The sequence below is a fragment of the Bos indicus genome, chromosome 2 (assembly GCF_029378745.1).
Source record: "Bos indicus isolate NIAB-ARS_2022 breed Sahiwal x Tharparkar chromosome 2, NIAB-ARS_B.indTharparkar_mat_pri_1.0, whole genome shotgun sequence".
Taxonomy (NCBI): Eukaryota; Metazoa; Chordata; class Mammalia; order Artiodactyla; family Bovidae; genus Bos; species Bos indicus.
Genome location: NC_091761.1, coordinates 10,595,351 through 10,614,943, shown reverse-complemented (window position 1 = coordinate 10,614,943; position 19,593 = coordinate 10,595,351). Strand labels below are relative to the sequence as shown.

The following is a 19,593-nucleotide window of genomic DNA, read 5'->3' as shown; positions in this document are numbered from 1 at the left end:
ACCTTTAATTTCAATATAGCATAAGTTTTATAATAGAAACAGATAGAATACTTTAGGAGCACCAGAGAAGAATATTCATTTGTGCTGTGGGTGCTTAGTCACTCAGTTATGTCCGACTCTTGAGACCCCCATAGACTGTAACCTGCCAGGCTCCTCTGTCCATGGGATTCTCCAGGCAAGAGTACTGGAGTGGGTTGCCATTTCCTTCTCCAGGGGATCTTCCCAACCCAGGAATTGAACCTGGGTCTCCTGCATTGCAGGCAGACTTTTTAACAACTGAGCTATGAGGGAAGTCCTAATATTCATATACTTAGTTTCAAAGAAGTCTTTCTAGAAGAGTTAACATAAGCTGAATGAGACCAAAAAGGTAAGTTAAAAGAGGGCATAGGGTGCTCCAGATAGAGAAAATGGCAAAACAAGGGCCCAGAGGCATGGAAAATATGATACATTTAGGAAGTAAGTTATTCTGTGCCTCTGGTTAATAGAATAAATATGGAGGACTAGTCAGTGAAGACCCTAGAGACCTAAGAAAGAACATCAGATTGTACGCCTTGCTAAGGAATTTAGATTTCATTGTGGAGAGTCTCTGGAGGCTTTTAAACAAGACTGATAACAGAATAAAGACCTATTAAAGGACATTAATTGCCATTTTATAATTTGTTGGGGAAGGATGCAAAGTAATTGTTTTCTTTTTCTGCTAAATAGGACTTCAGGCTTCTGGCACAACCCAGGGTATTTTCCCTTCTTGTGTTTTCTCAAATACGTAAGTATCTAAGAAAATTAATATATATTTATAAACTAATATTCTAAAAAGTACATGAGTGATGTTAAAAAGCAAATAATTGCATGGGATCCTCCATTCTTGTGGTTCTACTTAGATTTAGTGAACTGATGTCTTTTGCAAATTCTCATCACTAAGGTTAAATTGTAAAGTAGACAAAGTGAATATTTTTCCTTTTCCTTCGCTATTTCCTTATCCCACTGTGGTCTACCCTCACCCTATATTTAGAGTCTTCATGCCACATTCAAATATGACCTCTCCTCTTCAGGTAGCTTCCCAGAATCTAGACTTGCCTCTTTGCGTTTATCCCCTTTTAAATATTTACCATTCCTTGAAACTTTTGAGATTACTGGCTTCCTAAGGATGGTAGATTAGTTTTAATTTTTAAATTTTTAATTAGTCATTGTTATCCTAAAATGTGTTTGCCATATAATCCAAAATAATAACCTCTAATAATGGAACTTGCCAGTCTTTGGAAAAGAGATTTGGGGTACCTCTGGGAGTTTTATTCTTCAAACTGGTGATGATCTGTTTCTGTTGGTGTCTAGAATGGCTTTCTCAGTGTTAGAGCTGAAAGACTATTATTTTAAACCAAACACTGTTACCTTAAAAAAAAAATCAATTACCAAAATAAGATCCAGCTTCAGTTCAACTCAGTCGATCAAGTCATGTCTGACTCTTTGCCACCCTATGAGCCACAGCATGCCAGGCCTCCCTGTCCATCACCAACTCCCAGAGTTTACCTAAACCCATGTCCATTGAGTTGGTGATGCCATCCAACCATCTCATCCTCTGTCCTTGCCTTCTCCTCCTGCCCTTAATCTTTCCCAGCATCACAGTCTTTTCCAATGAGTCAGCTCTTCGCATCAGTTGGCCAAAATATTGGAGTTTCAGCTTCAACATCAGTCCTTCCAATGAATACCCAGGACTGATCTCCTTTAGGATGGACTGGTTGGATCTCTTTGAAGTCCAAGGGACTCTCAAGAATCTTCTCCAACACCACAGTTCAAAAGCATCAATATTTCTGCACTCAGCTTTCCTTATAGTCCAACTCTCACTGACCACTGGAAAAACCATAGCTTTGACTGGATGGGCCTTTGTTGGCAAAATAATGTCTCTGCTTTTTAATATGCTCTCTAGGTTGGTCATAACTTTCCTTCCAAAGAGTAAGCGTCTTTTAATTTCTTGGCTACAGTCACCATCTGCAGTGATTTTGGAGCCCCCAAAAATAAAGTCAGCCACTGTTTCCCCATCCATTTCCCATGAAGTGATGGGACCAGATGCCATGATCTTAGTTTTATGAATGTTGGGCTTTAAGACAACTTTTTTCACTCTCCTCTTTCACTTTCCTCAAGAGGCTCTTTAGTTCTTCTTCACTTTCTGCCATAACGGTGATGTCATCTGCATAACTGAGGTTATTGATATTTCTCCCAGCATTCTTTATTCCAGCTTGTGCTTCTTCCAGCCCAGAGTTTCTCATGATGTACTCTGCATGTAAGTTAAATAAGTAGGGTGACAATATACAGCCTTGACGTACTCCTTTTCCTATTTGGAGCCAGTCTGTTGTTCCATGTCCAGTTCTAAATGTTGCTTCCTGACCTGCATACAGGTTTCTCAAGAGGCAGGTCAGGTGGTCTGGTATTCCCATCTCTTTCAGAATTTTCCACAGTTGATTGTGATCCACACAGTCAAAGACTTTGGCATAGTCAATAAAGCAGAAATAGATGTTTTTCTGGAACTCTCTTGCTCTTTGATTATCCAGCAGATGTTAGCAATTTGATCTCTGGTTCCTCTGCCTTTCCTAAAACCAGCGTGAACACCCCAAAGTTCACGGTTCATGTATTACTCAGTAAGGTGAGTAACTCTGTGCACTATTTGGAGCTTTTTCACCACTCCCTTCCAGATTGACAGGGAAAAATAACTTTTAGCTGTACCCAACCAGCCTAACATCCCATAAGAATACCAACAAAACACAGCTAATAATGTTTTCTCATCTGACTCTACCAATCATACATATTCACATTCTTCTCATTCTGATTTCACTCCAGATTTCATAAAACTTTACTGTGGAATGATTACATGTATTCTACCATCCACCTTCTCTATCCCTCCCTTTCCTCTATTGATTAGTTCTATTTTCTCTAACGTTAATACTAAAAACAGCAAGACTTATAAAATAGACTTGGAAGTTCAAAACCAAGAGAATGAAGACAAGGTAAATATAGCATTGTGGATAAACTTCAATGATTTTTATAATTAAGTTTCAATAATTAAGCATTACACTTAGATAATGAGTACGTTTATATTATTGGGATGGAAGTTGTAAGGAGTAACAGTAAAGAAGACAGTAAGAGTGCTTGCTACTTTGTATACTATCAGAAATTTATAGTTTATCTACTGGGCAACACTGTTTAGGAGGGATAGTGGTATGATCAAGTTGGAGTACGTGATGAATACCTAACAGAAATATATAAGAATAATTTATGGAAAGAAAATAGAAACCAGTGTTAGAAGTCCATTAATGGCCTGCACAAAGGCTTCATTTTGAATTACATGAGTAGGCCCATATCCAAAAGATTTTAAATAGGAATTTATATTTGAAGCATAATGCTAGATATTAGGTAGATATGACAAGAAGAAAACCATGCCTAAGTGATTGTGAGGTGTTCTTTTTTAAAGATACCTTGTTGCCGCAATTTTTTGGAATAGTTTCAGAAGGACAGGTATTAATTCTTCTCTAAATATTTTTTAGAATTCGCCAGTGAAGCCGTTTGATCCTGGATGTTTGTCTGTTGGAAGTTCTTAAATCATAGTTTTGATCATTATTCCCTTCACAATTGCTTATTTTGATATCATATTTGTGTGCAAATGATTTCCTACCTTTAGGTTTGCCTTTGCTGGTGAGCTTTTCCATTCATTCATAGTTTTCTTCTAGGTGTGGCCTTATCCTCTCCACCTAGAGAAGTTCCTCTAGCATTGTTGTAAAGCTTGTTAGGTGGTACTGAATTATGTTAGCTTTTGCTTGTCTGTAAAGCTCTTGACTTCTCCTTCAAATCTGAACAAGGGCCTTGTTGGGTAGAGTATTCTTGTTGGTAGGTTTTTCCCATTTCTCACTTTAAATATATCATGCCACTCCCTTCTGACTGCAGAGTTTCTTCTGACAAATCAGCTGATAACCTTATGCAGATTCCCTTGTATGTTATTTGTTGCTTTTCCCTTGCTGCTTTAATTATTTTCTCTGTCTTAAAGTTTTATCAGTTTGGTATGTGTCTCTGTGCATTCCTCCTTGGCTTATTCTGTATGGGACTCTGCACTTCCTGGACTTGAGTGTTTCCTTTCCCATGTTAGGGATTTTTCTAGCTATCATCTCCCAGGCCCTTTCTCCTCTTCCTGGGACCCCTATAATTGGAATGTTGATGTATTTAATGCCCCAGAAATCACTTAGACTGTCATTTCATTCTTTTTTCTTTATTGTTCTGCAGCAGTGATTTCCAACAGTCTGTCTTCCAATTTACTTATTCATCCTTTTGCCTTATTTATTCTGCTATTGGTTCCTTCTAGTGTATTTTTTATTTTAGTTATTTTATCTCTGTTCTTTAAATCTTCTAGCACTTTCTAAACATTTCTTATATCTTCTCAGTCTATACCCTCATTCTTTTTCCAAGCTCTTGGATCATCTTTGTTAACATTATTCTGAATTTTCTTTCAGGTAGATTATCTATCTCTACATCACTTACTTTTCTTCTGGGGTTTCATCTTGTTTCTTCATCTAGAACATATTTCTCTGATGGCTCATTTTGTTTCACTTTCTGTGTTAGTGGTTTGTGTTCCACAGGCTGTAGGATCATACTTCTTGCTTCTGTTGTCTGTCCCTGGTGGGTGAGGTTAGTCTAGGGGCTTATGCAGGCTTCCTGTTGGGAGGGTCTGGTAAGTGCTCACTGGTGGGTGGTGCTGGATTTTATGCCTGTGGTGGACAGGGCTGTGCCAGGGGCCTCAGGACAACTTTAGCCAACCTCTCTGTTGATGAGTGGGGCTGTGTTCCCATTTTGTCGGTTGTTTGGCCTGAGGTATCCCAGCACTGAAGCCTGCAGGCTGTTGGATAGGGCCAACTCTCAGTGCCAAAATGGTGACCTCCTGGAGAGCTCACACTGAGGACTTCCCTGGGACTTCTGCCAACTCCAGGGAGACCTTTAAAAACCCACAGGTAGGTTTGGCCCAGATTCCTATGGAGATTCTGCCTTGTTCTGGGTCCTAGTGCATGTGAAACCTTGCATGCATGCTCCAAGAGTGGAGTCTCTGTTTCCCCTAGTCCTAGGAGCTTCTGCAGTTAAGCCTTGTTGGCCTTTAAACCAAATTCTGTGGGGGCTTCTACTTGTGATGCCAGACCCCTAGGCAGGGAAGCCTGATGTGGGGCTCAGAATTTTCAGACCTCTAGGATAAACTCTGCAATATGTTTCAAGTCTGTGGGTCACCAACCCAGTGGATATGGGATTTGATTATATCACAAAAGCACGCTTACTGTCTCGTTGTGGCGGCTTCTATGTCTTTAGATGTAGAATACCTTTTTTTCATAGGATCTAGTCTTTTCTGTGGATGATTATTCAGCAGTTAGTTGCCTCTTTTGTGTTTTTGTGAGAGAAGATGACCGCAAGTCCTTCTACTCTGCCATCTCGTCACCCTTCTGAAAGCATCTATTTAACTGTATACATATTCTCCAGAAATCTTGGGAGAATACAGTTTATGAGCACGTGAACACTGATTTCATTCCAAATCTGTTTCCTTTGCAAGTGGTCTTCCTCCTAGGTCAGCAATGCTCATTGTTGTTGGATCAGGAGTCCATGTCTCATCACTCAACACAAACTCAGTGTCTGGTTTTATAATGTAAAGTACAGGCCTAGAAAAAGTAAAAAGGTGTATCGATTTTATTTTAAGTAATTAGGAAAAAGATAAGCAAAGGACCTATACTGAAATACATGAAAATAAATACCTGAAATATACAAAAATAAATAAGAACTAAAGTCTTAGATTTTGTTTTATTAACAGTTCTATAATTTTCATTGAGTTCTTGTTACCAGTGAAAAAACTGCATTGTTAATTTCATTATCATGATAAAAATATGACTAGAATACATGATACAATATTGTCATACATAGAAAAGGGCTGTGTCTAAATTTGTATTTAAGAGGGCTAGAAATGTATTATTTTAACCCACAGTTATTGAATAGTTATCACATAATTCCTTGCCGTTTGATGAAAGCATGGGTAAAACCATGGGATTTGAAAGAGTAAATTAAGGATTATCCAGAAGCTCTGGTCAGATGTCTTGTCACTTCATGCTGCCTTTTAACAAACATGAAAGACTAGCTCACCTCCCTCCAAGTCTGTGTCCTTTCCCAGCAGACAACACAGCAGGAATGTCTAAGGCGGGTCAGAAGTAGAATTTTCAAATAGACATTTTTATGCAACAGTTATAATTCTGCTTCTGAGTATTAAGGCATATGGGCCAGTATCAAAAAAGGAAGGAGAAGTAGGTGGTGGGGGATAGAAATAAAATTTATTCTTTTGATTTCTGTTTTAAAAAAAAAAAACAAACTTTCAGATATAAAGAGAAAAAAAAATGATTCAGTGATTATAAGTTTTGGAAAAAGCTACATAAATTCTTGATCCTAAATAATAACAAAAGTATCAACCTTTCTTGACTTTACAGACAACAGCATCTCCTACAAAACTGCTTGCAAGAAAAAGTATGTATCATAAAACTCATTGATAAAGCAGCATATTAGTGATAATTTTAAATGTTTCATAGTAGAAAAAAACTATGCAATCATTTACTGATATTAATGTCCCTCTTTGCCCATTTTTTCTTCTTTAAAGTTCACTTTCAGTTAATTCTTAGATTTTGCACTAAAGTTCTTATCAAAAGATAATTTTGCCCATTCAGGAAGAGGTCTCATGGAGATGGGCAGGAAGTCAGGGGAGGAGCATTAAGGGACCTAGCCCTTATAAGAATAGTGTCAAACAACCATAAACCCATTCTGTCATGGGAAGCTACTACACATCACTTTGCAGATTTGGCTCATGAGTTGGGATGCCTGGACTTGTCCAAAGTCAGTTTTGTGGGAAGGGACCTAGTCACCTAAGAACAAAACATATTAGGGATAGCTTTCTTTCATATGTCATACTTAGCCTAAGAATAATAATGTAGTTCTATCATTTATGATCTCTGGTAGTAAGAAAAGCAAAAAGATATATATATATATATATATATATATATAGATATATATATATATATATTGAATGTCTCAGTTTATATGTCATAGTAGATTAGAATAAATTATTTGTTTTTATTCAAAACATTTCATTTTGGATGTTATATAATGTTTTGGATGTTGTATAATAAATGCAAAACATATGAGAAGATTCAAGGATTAGAGCAGAATAAAATGGCTTTCCCTGGGGTGCCCCCAAACATTCTTTAATGTGTCAAAAGAGAATATGCTGCATAGGTGTTAACTTATCTTTGACTGTTGGCCTAATATGGGTATAACTGTGTGCTTGTTGTTCAGTTGCTAAGTTGTGTCTGACTCTGTGACCCCAGGGATTGCAGCATGCCAGATTTCCCTGTCCTCTACTCTTCCCCAGAGATTGCTCAAACTCATGTTTGTTGAGTCAGTGATGCCACCCAACCATCTTATCCTTTGTCACCCCCTTCTCTTCCTGTCTCAGTCTTTCCCAGTATCAAGGTCTTTTCAAGGAGTCGGCTCTTCACATCAGGTTGGCCAGAATATTGGAGCTTCCTCATTGGTCTTTATAATGAATATTCAGGAATGACTTCCTTTAGGATTGACTGGTTTGATCTCCTTGCTGTCCAAGGGACTCTCCAGCACCACAATTTGAAAGCATCAATTCTTCAGCACTCAGCCTTTTTTATGGTCCAGTTCTCACATCCATACATGACTACTGGAAAAGCCATAGCTTTGTCTATACTGACCTTTTGGAAAAACTGTAGCTTTGTCTATACTGACCTTTGTCAGCAAAGTGATGTCTCTGCTTTCTGTGCTAACTTAATGCAGTATTTTGGGTGTGAATAGCCCCATTACAGAAATCCTTTTTTTTTTTTTTTTTTTTATTCTCCTGCCTACATGACAGCTTTCCAGGCTTTGCTGCCAGTTACTTATGTTTACTAGTTTTTGTTTTAAGAGTCGTAACAATTTTGAACAGACTGTTAGTTTATTATAGGCAAGAGGATTTTTATTAATACAAATCCAAAGTATGTTTTTAATACATAAGCAGAAGTATATAGAAACAGATGGATTCTGTTACTGAGGCTCTTAGTCCAACTTTAAGTAAGTAAGTAAGTGAAAGTCACTCAGTCATGTCCGACTCTTTGCGACCCCATGGACTATAGAGTCCATGGTATTCTCCAGGCCAGAATACTGGAGTGGGTAGCTTTTCCCTTCTATAGGGGATCTTCCCAACCCGGGAATCGAACCGAGGTCACCTGCATTGCAGGTGGATTCTTTACCAACTGAGCTATCTGGAAAGCCCAAACTTAAACGTAGGATAGCCCCATTGACCACTAAGGAAATGGTAGTTCAAATCTAGTCCCTGAAGTTTTATATCAAGCTCAAAAGGAGGAATTCTCTAAACCTATCCTTGCTCAGCCCTCTTGACTCTTTGAGACGAAATTCTAGCCTGCCCTTATTTTCTATCTAAGCTCGTTTGTTCCTTCACTGTATCACCTTTTTTCTGCCTTCTATGACAGTTTCCATTGATACTATCTTGTTAGATACAAACCCATTCAATCTCCATAAAGCATAAACTTTTTATTTTTGCTTATTAGATTCTTGGAAAGAAAGTTATGATCAACCTAGATAGCATATTGAAAAGCAGAGACATTATTTTGTCAACAAAGGTCCGTCTAGTCAAGGCTATGGTTTTTCCCGTGGTCATGTATGGATGTGAAAGTTGGACTGTGAAGAAAGCTGAGCGCCGAAGAATTGATGCTTTTGAACTGTGGTGTTGGAGAAGACTCTTGAGAGTCCCTTGGACTGCAAGGAGATCCAACCAGTCCATTCTGAAGGAGATCAGTCCTGGGTGTTCTTTGGAAGGAATGATGCTGAAGCTGAAACTCCAGTACTTTGGCCACCTCATGCGAAGAGTTGACTCACTGGAAAAGACTGATGCTGGGAGGGATTGGGGGCAGGAGGAGAAGGAGACAACAGAGGATGAGATGGCTGGATGGCATCACCGACTCGATGCACATGAGTTTGAGTGAACTCCGGGAGTTGGTGATGGACAGGGAGGCCTGGCATGCTGCCATGGGGTCATAAAGAGTCGGACACGACTGACCGACTGAACTGAACTGATTAGATTCTTAACAATTAGCTGTAGTCCTTTCCCTATCAACAAAACACAGGCTCACCTCTGCATCAGGGAATGAGAAGAGAGCTGGGTTCTTTTCCATCCTTACTTTTAGCTAGATGGATGCCTCTGAAGCCACCCAAATGTTTTGACCATATCTGTTTGAGAAATAATTTGTTAGAAATAACCTGGTTCATTTTAAAATAATTTTGCTAGATTGTAGACACTATGTTTCTTCTTGAAAAAATATATGCATGTAATATAATGTGCCTAGACAGCAATTTGGTGATTTTTCATTTTCTTTCTTTTTAACCAAAAATTCTTTTATCCTAGCTATAAATGTTAGGAAAAATAAATAAATAAAAATGTTCTGAAGGAATGAGAGCCAAATGGAAACTTATATATATATATATGTGTGTATATATATATACACACATTTTACTTTAGTATAGAATAAACTAACTCAAAATTAATTTGAAATTCTAAATATATATATATATATACATATTTACCATGTTCTCTTTATAACCATGATGGTATCAAGCTATGCATTGTTTGATATAAAACATCAAATGTTACCCTCTGTTGCATCATAGAGTAGATAGTTACATGATTTTCTTTTCATTCCTGCTTGCCTCAAACCAGGTAACTTCTGAAGAACTGAATAGCATAATTCAGAATGTAATGACCTGGGTTGTGGCTACAGTTACCAGTATATTATACCCAGCCATCACAAAGTATGAAGAAAGGTTGAAAAATAATACATATCCAGTGTCTGATGACTCTGTCCTCTCCTCAGATAGTTCAAGTTTTTGTAGCACATGCAGTGAAGAGTTTACTTACGGAAGCTACACTTCTGCAACAACTAAATCATTTAAGAGAGAGCCCTGTGCATTTGCAGTTGACATATCAGTAAGGAGACCAACCACACCATTAAAGCCATCTGCCCATGTGGAAAAAGCAGTTGTGGGAAAAACATGTCACATTACAGGACAATCTGTAACAAATGAACTAAAACATAATGAAACAAACATGGTATATACATACCCTGACCTCAGAAGTTGTAAATCTGATAGTCATCTTCTAGCATCACTTGAAACAGACACAAAAAAATCAAAGGATGCTACCACTGAAACAGATGGTTTAGAGAATCCACCGTTTTCTGATCAAAAAGCAAAAGCCGTGAATGAAATGAAGAATTTAAAGAATGTTTTTGTTAACTTTAAGTGTCACTTAAAAGGAGAAACTGAATTGATTTTGGAAAGCATTTTTCAAGAAATAATGTCTGATTTAACACATGCCATTCCCTCTATTTCTTCTGTTACTGCTGAAGTTTTTGTTGACCAAAGTGAGCCTGTAAGAGGAGACTTAGTTTCCAATACTGATATCTGCTCAGTAGCTTCAGAAATTGTGGAAAATATGCTTGAGAAACTACAGTCTGCAGTTGAGAAAAAATGTGTCCAGATATATTCACAAGAAGATTTACCAGTCAACATTCAACCAAGCCTAACACCCAGTGGAGAATCTCTCACTCTATCATATGGAAAACCTTTAATAGCTTCAGTGCCTTCTACTGCAGAACCCATGTGTGATGTTGCAGAGGATATGGTGCATGCCATTTTAGAAAAGCTGATGACTCTTACAGCTAATAAGCAAAGTAAACTTCCTCATCTTGAAGAGGCAACTAAACTTTCCCATCAGCAACATATGACAGACCCAACATATATGTGTCATATAAAAGCCAACAAAAATAAATGTAATCCTGAACTTGATGCAGCTAATGTAATTGTTAAAGAAAAGATACAGAATTTAATGTCAAATATTCTTTCCCAGTCCTCTTTGGTTGGCTATATAGAGGAAGCAATCAGCACTATACTAGGATATGTACAAACTGAACTTAATAATGAGAGACTTATTGCATCTGAAGAAACAGTAGTACTCCTTAAGTTGCTTGATGATATCTTTACTCAGCTACATCAGGAACCAGTAAAAGCTGGTAATCAAAAATGTAGACATTCTAGACTGAGAAGTCCTTCTAACACTGATGTAAAGTACAGACTCACTGGCACTAGATTTTCTAATGGCCCTAGGTCTGGAAGACCATTTCCACCTATTAATGTTCCTGGCATGGTCCTTTATTCTGAAGATGATAATGAAGAAGTAGACAGAATTGTGGAAAATGTGCTTGATTCATCTTTCAAAGATGAAAAAGCAAAACCACAAGAACAAATTCCTGAGCATTGGTTTACAAAAGGAAGCACGTGTCTAGAATTCCAAAGACATAGCAAACTACCTACAAAGCCTGCTTCTCCAAGAAGCAAAGCTACATTTCACAGTTGCAGGTTAAGGACTGAGCTACCATTTTTTAAGGATAGAAAAATTTTGAAGGAAAAACCCTGTTTGAATAAAGACATTTTATTTTTCAGCCAAGATCAAAAGCATCAAATACAAAAGGCTTCAGAAAACACAGTTAAAAGTATTTTAACAGAAATGCTCAAGGACATATCTTCAGTTCCTCCTGGTCACTTAGAAAGTAGAACTGACAAAGCTTCAGTTCATGTTTCAGAAAAACCTCAAGAACCATTACATCAAGAATGGATGGACCAGCTGTTTTCTGTGTCAGAAATTAGTACAGTAGCTCAGGAAATAACAGACACTATACTAAACATACTTCAAAAAGCAAGCTGCATTCCCAGTACCACCAAAAGTTCCATTTCATCATCAGTTCATCCAGCTTCTCTAGAGAGTCCTGACACTCTCCACATGGTCAAAGCAGCACCAAATAAAAAGCCACTAAAAATATGGTTCGACAGTGAAAAGAAAATGAAATATTTGTCTTCACTAGATGGAGATATGGCAAAACCTTCCCTGTTAAAATCTAAAGAGAGTGAACCAAAACCTGCAGATGAAATTACTGATAAGATCATTAATGCAGTTTTTAAAAAGCTGAAGTTATTTATTTGTCCAAAATTGCAAATGGGCTTCAAACCTTCACTTGCAGACAAATCTTCATTACAATCTCAACTTAGTACTTACACAGCTAAAGTGGTAAACATCGTTTTGCATGCTATCCAGAATGAACTAGAACTCAGTGAGAAAAACCTAAATCTTAGGGAAAGAAACTATACCAAATCCCTCACAGGTAAAGGATGTTTTACTGACACTAAGAAATTAGAATCTCTTGTCTCAGATCTCAATGATGACATCATGGAATCACCATTATTAACTTGTATTTGTGAAATATTATCAAGTGGACATCCAGATCAAAGCAATATTTCACTCTCTTCAGATAACTCAAAGCCAACAGCTTCACATGGATCTGATAAAGTTGATAAAGGGAACATTTTGCCAAGCAGACAGGATAAAAAATCTTTTTACAAAATTTTAGCTACTCCATGTGCTCTCCATAGTGTCATTAATGGAAAAGATCTGAAAGAGAATTCCAGATTACAAGTGTTAGATAATATTGGGGAAACACTCTATGAAATGTTATGCAAGCTCATAGGGGCCCACCCTCACTGTCAGCCATCTTGTTCTAAGGTAAGTAGAGAGAAGACAAACAAGAATCAGCAAAGAGCCACTGAATTGCAGTCTAATATTCAGCTCATTTCCACAACAATTTTGGAATATATCATTGCAAAATTATGTAGTGTCGACACAGATACTAGTTCAGTAAGTTCTGGATGTAAAGCTACCTCAGAGTCTCTCGATATTGACAACCTATCACTTACTTCAATTATTGAGGAAATGGCCAAATGCACTGACATAATCTCCAGCATAGTTTCCAGGATGGTTCAAGAGGGTGATAAAGAGATAACTAAAAGCACGGAAAAACCTATTGCTCCCAAGTCTTCCAAAACAGGGAGTGCAAAAGAAATGCATTCAAATAAGCTAAAAGCGGTAGCTTCAGATATTCTTAATATGGTTTTTGCTAAACTGGAAGGCTTTGCCAATGGAAATTTAGAAACTCTGGATTCTACTAATGATGAAAATAAAAAAAGCAGTAAGATGAACGTGGAATGTGAAAGCTTCAGTGTTTTCACAGACACACATGAAGAACTATTGCAGTCAGCTTTATACACAAATGCAAAGAAAGTATCAAGTGCTATTTTGAAAGCTATTCAAACAGAATTAAATATGAACTCGTTAGATTTGAGGACAAGTGTGGAAACACCACCACCTGAGAAACAAATGCTAGAGAATATAGTCAGTTTAATCTTAGATGCAGTATCCTCAGATATGCTTAATGAAACTGAATCTGAAGAGAGAGACAGTGAAACTTACGGATACAAGCCAATCTATGGAAATTTTCTTCCTGGTGGAGCTGAATCAGATTCATTTCTAGAAGATGCTACAAATGCAGAGAAAGAATTCATTGGTGAGGAAATACCACTAAGAGAAGAAACTCAATCAAATTCTCTTCAACAATGGGTTCTAGAAAGAACCTTAAACAAACTTGAAGTAAAGCTCAAAGAACCACAGAAATCTCCAATTGTCCCCATTATAAGAAATATTTTGAATGAGATCTTTCAAAATGCTTTGGTCAGTCAATTAAATATGCTTTTTCTCTCCCATTCTCTTTTAAGCGACATCCCTCCCAATGTTGACAAGCCAATTGCTCAAACGTCTGTTCCATTTATAGATAAAATGATGGTGTCTGAAGCAGATGTAACCATAGTGGCAGATGATGTTGTTACAACTGTATTTGATAAACTTTATACAGCTGCTAAGACAGAGACAATTGCAAGTGAAAATAGCTATAAAACCATCACCTTCTCAGCAAATGTTTCTTTCCATGAACACACCTATGGAAGAGGAAAACCCTCCATCACTGCACTGAACAAGAATCCTTATACTCTTCAGTCCAGATTCAATATTGGCAGACAAGCTAAAGGAAACATAGTTGAAGATATTGTGCAGGCAATATTAACAAGTTTAGAAACTTTTGTAACTTCCAAAGTAGAGTCTCTTTTTTGTCCCCAAATCAACTTCACAGTTCCAATGGCTTTACCTGTTCAACAGGGTAAGAGTACAATAAGCAAAGCTTTGTCAGCCAAAGATTTGTATTCTGAGGGTCAGCTTTCCTCTTGCTCAGTGGATAATGTTATGTCACAAAACACTAACTCATTTTGTCAGGTCTCTTTGAACAAATTAAATATATATGCAACAGAAGTGGCCAGAAAAATTTTAAAAGGAATCAAAAATGAATTAGATAAAGAGAAGGAAACTCCTTTCTTAACCAATAACATTGTGGTTTCTGAAAGTATTACAAGACAAATTGTTAACACAGTGTTAGATATTGTATCATCCAAAGGAAAATGTGACAAGAACAGTTTTGACAAAGAGATCAGTTCAGATCAGCAAGAAGGTATTATTGAAAAGCTGTTTAAGAAGATTGAGTATCGAAAAGTACTTCAGTTTCAAATACAAGATACCATTGAAAGTGTCTTATGTGATATTTATGAAAAAACACTCAACCAGAATAATCTCTCATTTGCCACACCCACTTTGAAATGTACCATAGCTGGCAAACATTCCAGAGCAAATTCTGACACTGAGGGTGTAAATAAAATTCTTCCAAAGTTTTCAGTTCCTAAATCAGATGTTATTTTGATATCCAATGATATAGTAGATGTTGTACTTCATAATCTCAGTTCTGCTGTCATGCTTAGCATAAATGCAAAGGATCCTACTTCTACTAGATTGCCTCTGACCTTTTGTGATACGTTTTCAAAACTACAATGTCAACAGTCTCTTCTTACGGTGTCAGAAAGTGAAAGAAAAACAGAGCATTTTCCATCTTCAAAAATTCTTAAACCAGCTTATGTTAATGATAGCCAGATAACTATAGTAGAGAAAGAAGACCCCAAGAAATCTGTTCCTGACCCATGTGAGGAAAGTGCTAACTTCATTACTCAAAATATTTTTAATTGGTTAGAATCATTTGCCACAGAAAGAATAGATTCATTTATTATGCTTGCTTTCCAGCCTAAAGAAAAGTCATTTGTGAGACCAGAACTGGAAAACTGTAAGCAAGATGGCATCATCTTTCATGAACCAAGCCAGGTGGAATCAAATGTGAATATTCTGAAAATATCAAATGAAACTATTCTCAGCCAAGAGCTCACAGATTCCACTTTTGCCAGTTACAGAGAAAAACTTGGATCTACAATTCATCTATCACAAGCTCATCTTAAGGAATATTCTGACATCATTGCCAGTGCCATTTTGAATTTTATTAAAAATGACTTAGACCTTGAAATCCAAAAGATGCATCCATATCCAAACAATGTTTCATTCCAAGAAATTACCATTGTAAGTGAAATTGTCAATGGTATCTTAAAGAGTTTACATAATAAAAGAGCTGAAAAGGATATCAGTTTTTCCTCAAAAGACAATCCTAATTTATTTTCACAGTTAACTGCATCAAATGAAATATCACTGGGACAAAAAGCTCAGGAAAAAAAGACCAAACTGTCTCTGTTTTCAAAGTATCCATTAGAACAAAACCAAATGGCATTGGAAAGGGAAAGCCAAAGAATTATTTTAGAAGAATTATTTATGAGAAATGAAAAATCAAAACAAAAAGAAAGAACCACATTATTCAGTGCAGTGGAAGAAGTTTTAAGTAAAGTGTATCAAAAAATAATAGAAATCATAGGCCATTTGCCTTCCTTTAATGAAAAATCCCACTTTAACTCTAAAACATCAGACATAACACAAAATAACTTCTGTCAATCACATATCAACAGTACGGCAAGTGACATAATTGAAAATGTTTTGGGGAACATGTACTCTGTAATCATGACATCATTATATGAAAATAATGAAGGAGAACCAGCTGACAAAAATATTTTACCAAAGAAATCACCATGCATCAAAGAAACTAAAGCAGGAATAGGAAGTAGTGTCACTAGATTTGTGCTACCACAGGTTTATCATTATGCAGACAGTCAAAATATCTCTCTATTGGAAAACACATTTTTACGATATTCACCATCACAAGTGGGGAAAGATTTAATCCAAGTGGTTCTCAGTAAGATCACAAATTTTGCCTCATTTTATCTTGAAGAGACTGTGTCCCATGAAAATTGTTCTGATGAGTTGCAACCTTTAAGACTACACAGTTCTAAAGTGAGCCCTAAGCTAAGTGTTAAAACAAGTTTAAAAGCAAGATCAAAAGTTACTCCTTTGCCTAAACTTAGAACAAAACCACACATAGGACCTAGTCGTGCTAAGGCCAAGAGCAGGACCAAATCAAGTCCTGGAGAGAAGACCCCAAAAGATGTCTGGTCCAAGACTGATATTGGGCTGCCACACATCCTGTCAACAGGAGATGCCAAAAACTTACTGGAAATGAAACTGCCTACTTCGCAACTGAAAATGTATGCCAAGGATATAATAAGTAATATCCTGAAAACAACTGTTAAAGAATTGGAAAAGGTGACACGAGCTAGAGCAATGGTAAGTAATAGAGCTTTACCATCTGATCAAATCATGGCAGCAAATACAATAGTTACTACAGTTTTGCAAGGATTATATGCCATCAATAACCACAGTTCAGCTAATCCTGTCAAATTCTCACATCTGGATGAAACCAAACGTTCACGCGGAAATGAAGGTGCAGAGTCTCTTGCCAGACCACAAGCCTGTTTCTACTTGGAAAATGTTTCTTCACAGTTAGAGCAGATTTTTCCTAAAGAAGGTATATTTAAAAAAATGTTTGACAAATGGCAAGCAGAATCAAATGACATGGAAAACGAAAAATGTAAGCTCTTAACGATAGCTGAAAATGATTTGACTGAAATTTCAATAAAAGCAAAAGAATTAGAATATTCTCTTTCGCTTTTAAATCTGCCACATCTTGAGGACTGTGAAAATCGGTTTTATAGTTGTTTTAAGGGAGCTTCTACTAGAGCTGAAAACAACAAAGCACAAATTAATATGTTTGGAAGGGAAATTGTTGAAATGCTGCTTGAAAAATTACAGCTGTGCTTTTTGTCCCAGATGACCACCCCATATGGTAAAGAAACTCCAGCAAATAGGAAAGAACACATTACTACTAAAAGTAAATATGGTTTTCCAGCCAAGGACATCCTCAGCAATGTACCAATATATAACACTAAAACCAAAGACCAAAGTGCTTTGGACTCTAGCAACCAAATTGTTCGAGAAATTGTAGAACGGGTTTTAAACATCTTAGAGTCATTTGTGGACTTACAGTTTAAACATATCTCTAAATACGAGTTTTCTGAAATAGTGAAAATGCCTATAGAAAATCTTTTTCCTGTCCAACAAAGACTATTAAGCAAAAAGATGTTGCCAAAGTTACAACCATTGAAAAAATTTTCTGATGAATCCAAGTCAAGTACTATTGTTTCCAAGGAAAATGTACAGAATACCCTTCTACAGGTTCATTCATTCCATTCAGAATTACTTACATATGCTGTTAATATTGTCCACAACATGCTTGGTGTAATTAAGAACAAGCTAGACAAAGAAATAAGCCAAGTGGAACCATCTTCCGTCAGCACATTGAAAGAGAACACTGCAGCAAGTGAGATCATTGGTACACTGATGGACCAGTGTGCTCATTTCAGTGAGTCTCTAATCAAAAACCTTCCCAAGGAAAATTTCTTCCAAGGAGTAGAAAATACTTACATTGTTAACCAGGTTGAATTAGCAACTGATACGAAAATGCCCATGTCAAAGTTAAAGGAAGTAAGTTTTGGGAATAATCTTCCACAAAGCAGTGTTCCAGATTTGGGTTTTTATTCAGAGGAAAATATGAAAAAAAGGTATAAGTCTTCATCAAATTTACCTTCATATTCCAGAGCCTCTGTAGAAGACACAGTTAGAAACTCAGAGCCAATGAGAAGGCCTGATTCAGAAAATAGACCTTCATCTTCTAGAAACAAAGTGCAAGGCACTAACCCAAAGGAATCTGACTTGGGCTATTTTGATCAAGCTATGAAAGGAAATAGCTCCCTCCCTGAAGGGAGTGTCTTACAAAAACTGTTAAAGAAAGCAAATGAATCCACAGAAACAGCATTAAAGCAAGTAATGTCATTTATAGAAATGAGAAAAGGTGAAAATCCAAGGGTGTTTCATTATGAGATCTCCAAACCAGTTATTGAGCCTAACCAAATTCAGACAAGTGTTTCTCCACTCAAAATTTGTTTAGCCGCAGAAAATATTGTCAGTACTGTGCTATCAAGCTATGGATTTCCAAATCAACCACACATTAATGAAAGCACAGAAACAATGAAACCATTTTTCATATCAAAGCAAGACCCTTTGTCTGAAACATCTGGAGGACAAAAGAATGAGGAGAAAAGTCTGCTTAGAATGTGGGATAAAAGAATCAGCTATATACTTGAAGAAGAAAACAAAAAAGCTGAGGTCAAAAGGGAAGATTTTTCTTTATTGCAAAAGTGGGAAAATAAGAGTTACCTGAAAATAAAGACACTGAAGGAAGTTGAAGTCATTGCTTTTGCTGACCATGAACTGGGTCCAAATGAAATTCAGCTGGTATCCAGACATGTCACCACATCTGTGGTCACATATTTCAAGAACTTTGAAACTAGAGGTAAGTAAGAGTGGGCTTAATTTACAAAGAAAATAATCAGATATATATAAAAGAGCTCCAGTTCAAGAAGCTTCATTTACTGTTTTTCTGAAAACAGCCTTAGAGGGACGGTGTTTAATCACTTCTTAATATAACAGAATACTAAAAAAAAAAGTTAAACATTCATATGGTTTGAATCTGAAAAGGTGTATTGCTCATTTTTCCATATCTGCAGATGAGAGAAAATATGACTATTGAAAAGCGGGAAATATTGGTTTGAACATGAGGTCTGAGTTCTAAACATTTTTAAAGTTGTCATGCATGACTTATTTATAATTATACCAAACGTACAGGTAACTGATTGAAAGTTGTGTTTCAACTTTAAGGTGGACAGTTGAAGTCATTACTATGATTAGTCACAGTTTGTAAGAACAGTGATATTAAACATCTTGTTTTGTTTGTATTCCAGTATTATTATATTCCTTTTAGGTATAATACTCTAAACATATCCTTGAAAGCATTTTTTTAAGAAGGTGAAAATATATTTATCTATATGTATATTTAGCTTCTCAGATGGCTCAGTGGTAAAGAATCTGCCTGCCAATGCAGGAGATGTAGATATGTGGGTTTGATCCCTGGGTCAGGAAGGTCTTCCAGAGGAGGAAATGGTATCCCTCTCTCGTATTCTTGCCCAGAAAAATTCCATGGACAGAGGATCCTGGCAGGCTGCAGTTCACAGGGTTGCAAAAGAGTCAGACACAACTTAGCGACTAAGCATGGATACATCTGTATGTTTGGTTGAACTATATGATAGCCACTTTATGTCAAACCTGGTAATTATTGGCAGTTTCATAAAATTCCATCTAATACTATTATAGCC

The 19,593-nt window shown here is 36.8% G+C and overlaps 1 protein-coding gene across 1 annotated transcript in view; it reads left to right on the top strand.

Annotated features, from left to right (window-relative positions):
* FSIP2 (fibrous sheath interacting protein 2) overlaps positions 1-19,593 on the top strand; it is a 143,710-nt gene that overhangs the window by 85,173 nt on the left and 38,944 nt on the right. Inside the window, exons 14-16 of the mRNA XM_070801266.1 lie at positions 706-763; positions 6,489-6,525; positions 9,791-18,734. Coding sequence (XP_070657367.1) covers positions 706-763; positions 6,489-6,525; positions 9,791-18,734 — 9,039 coding nt within the window. The remainder of the gene's footprint in view (positions 1-705; positions 764-6,488; positions 6,526-9,790; positions 18,735-19,593) is intronic.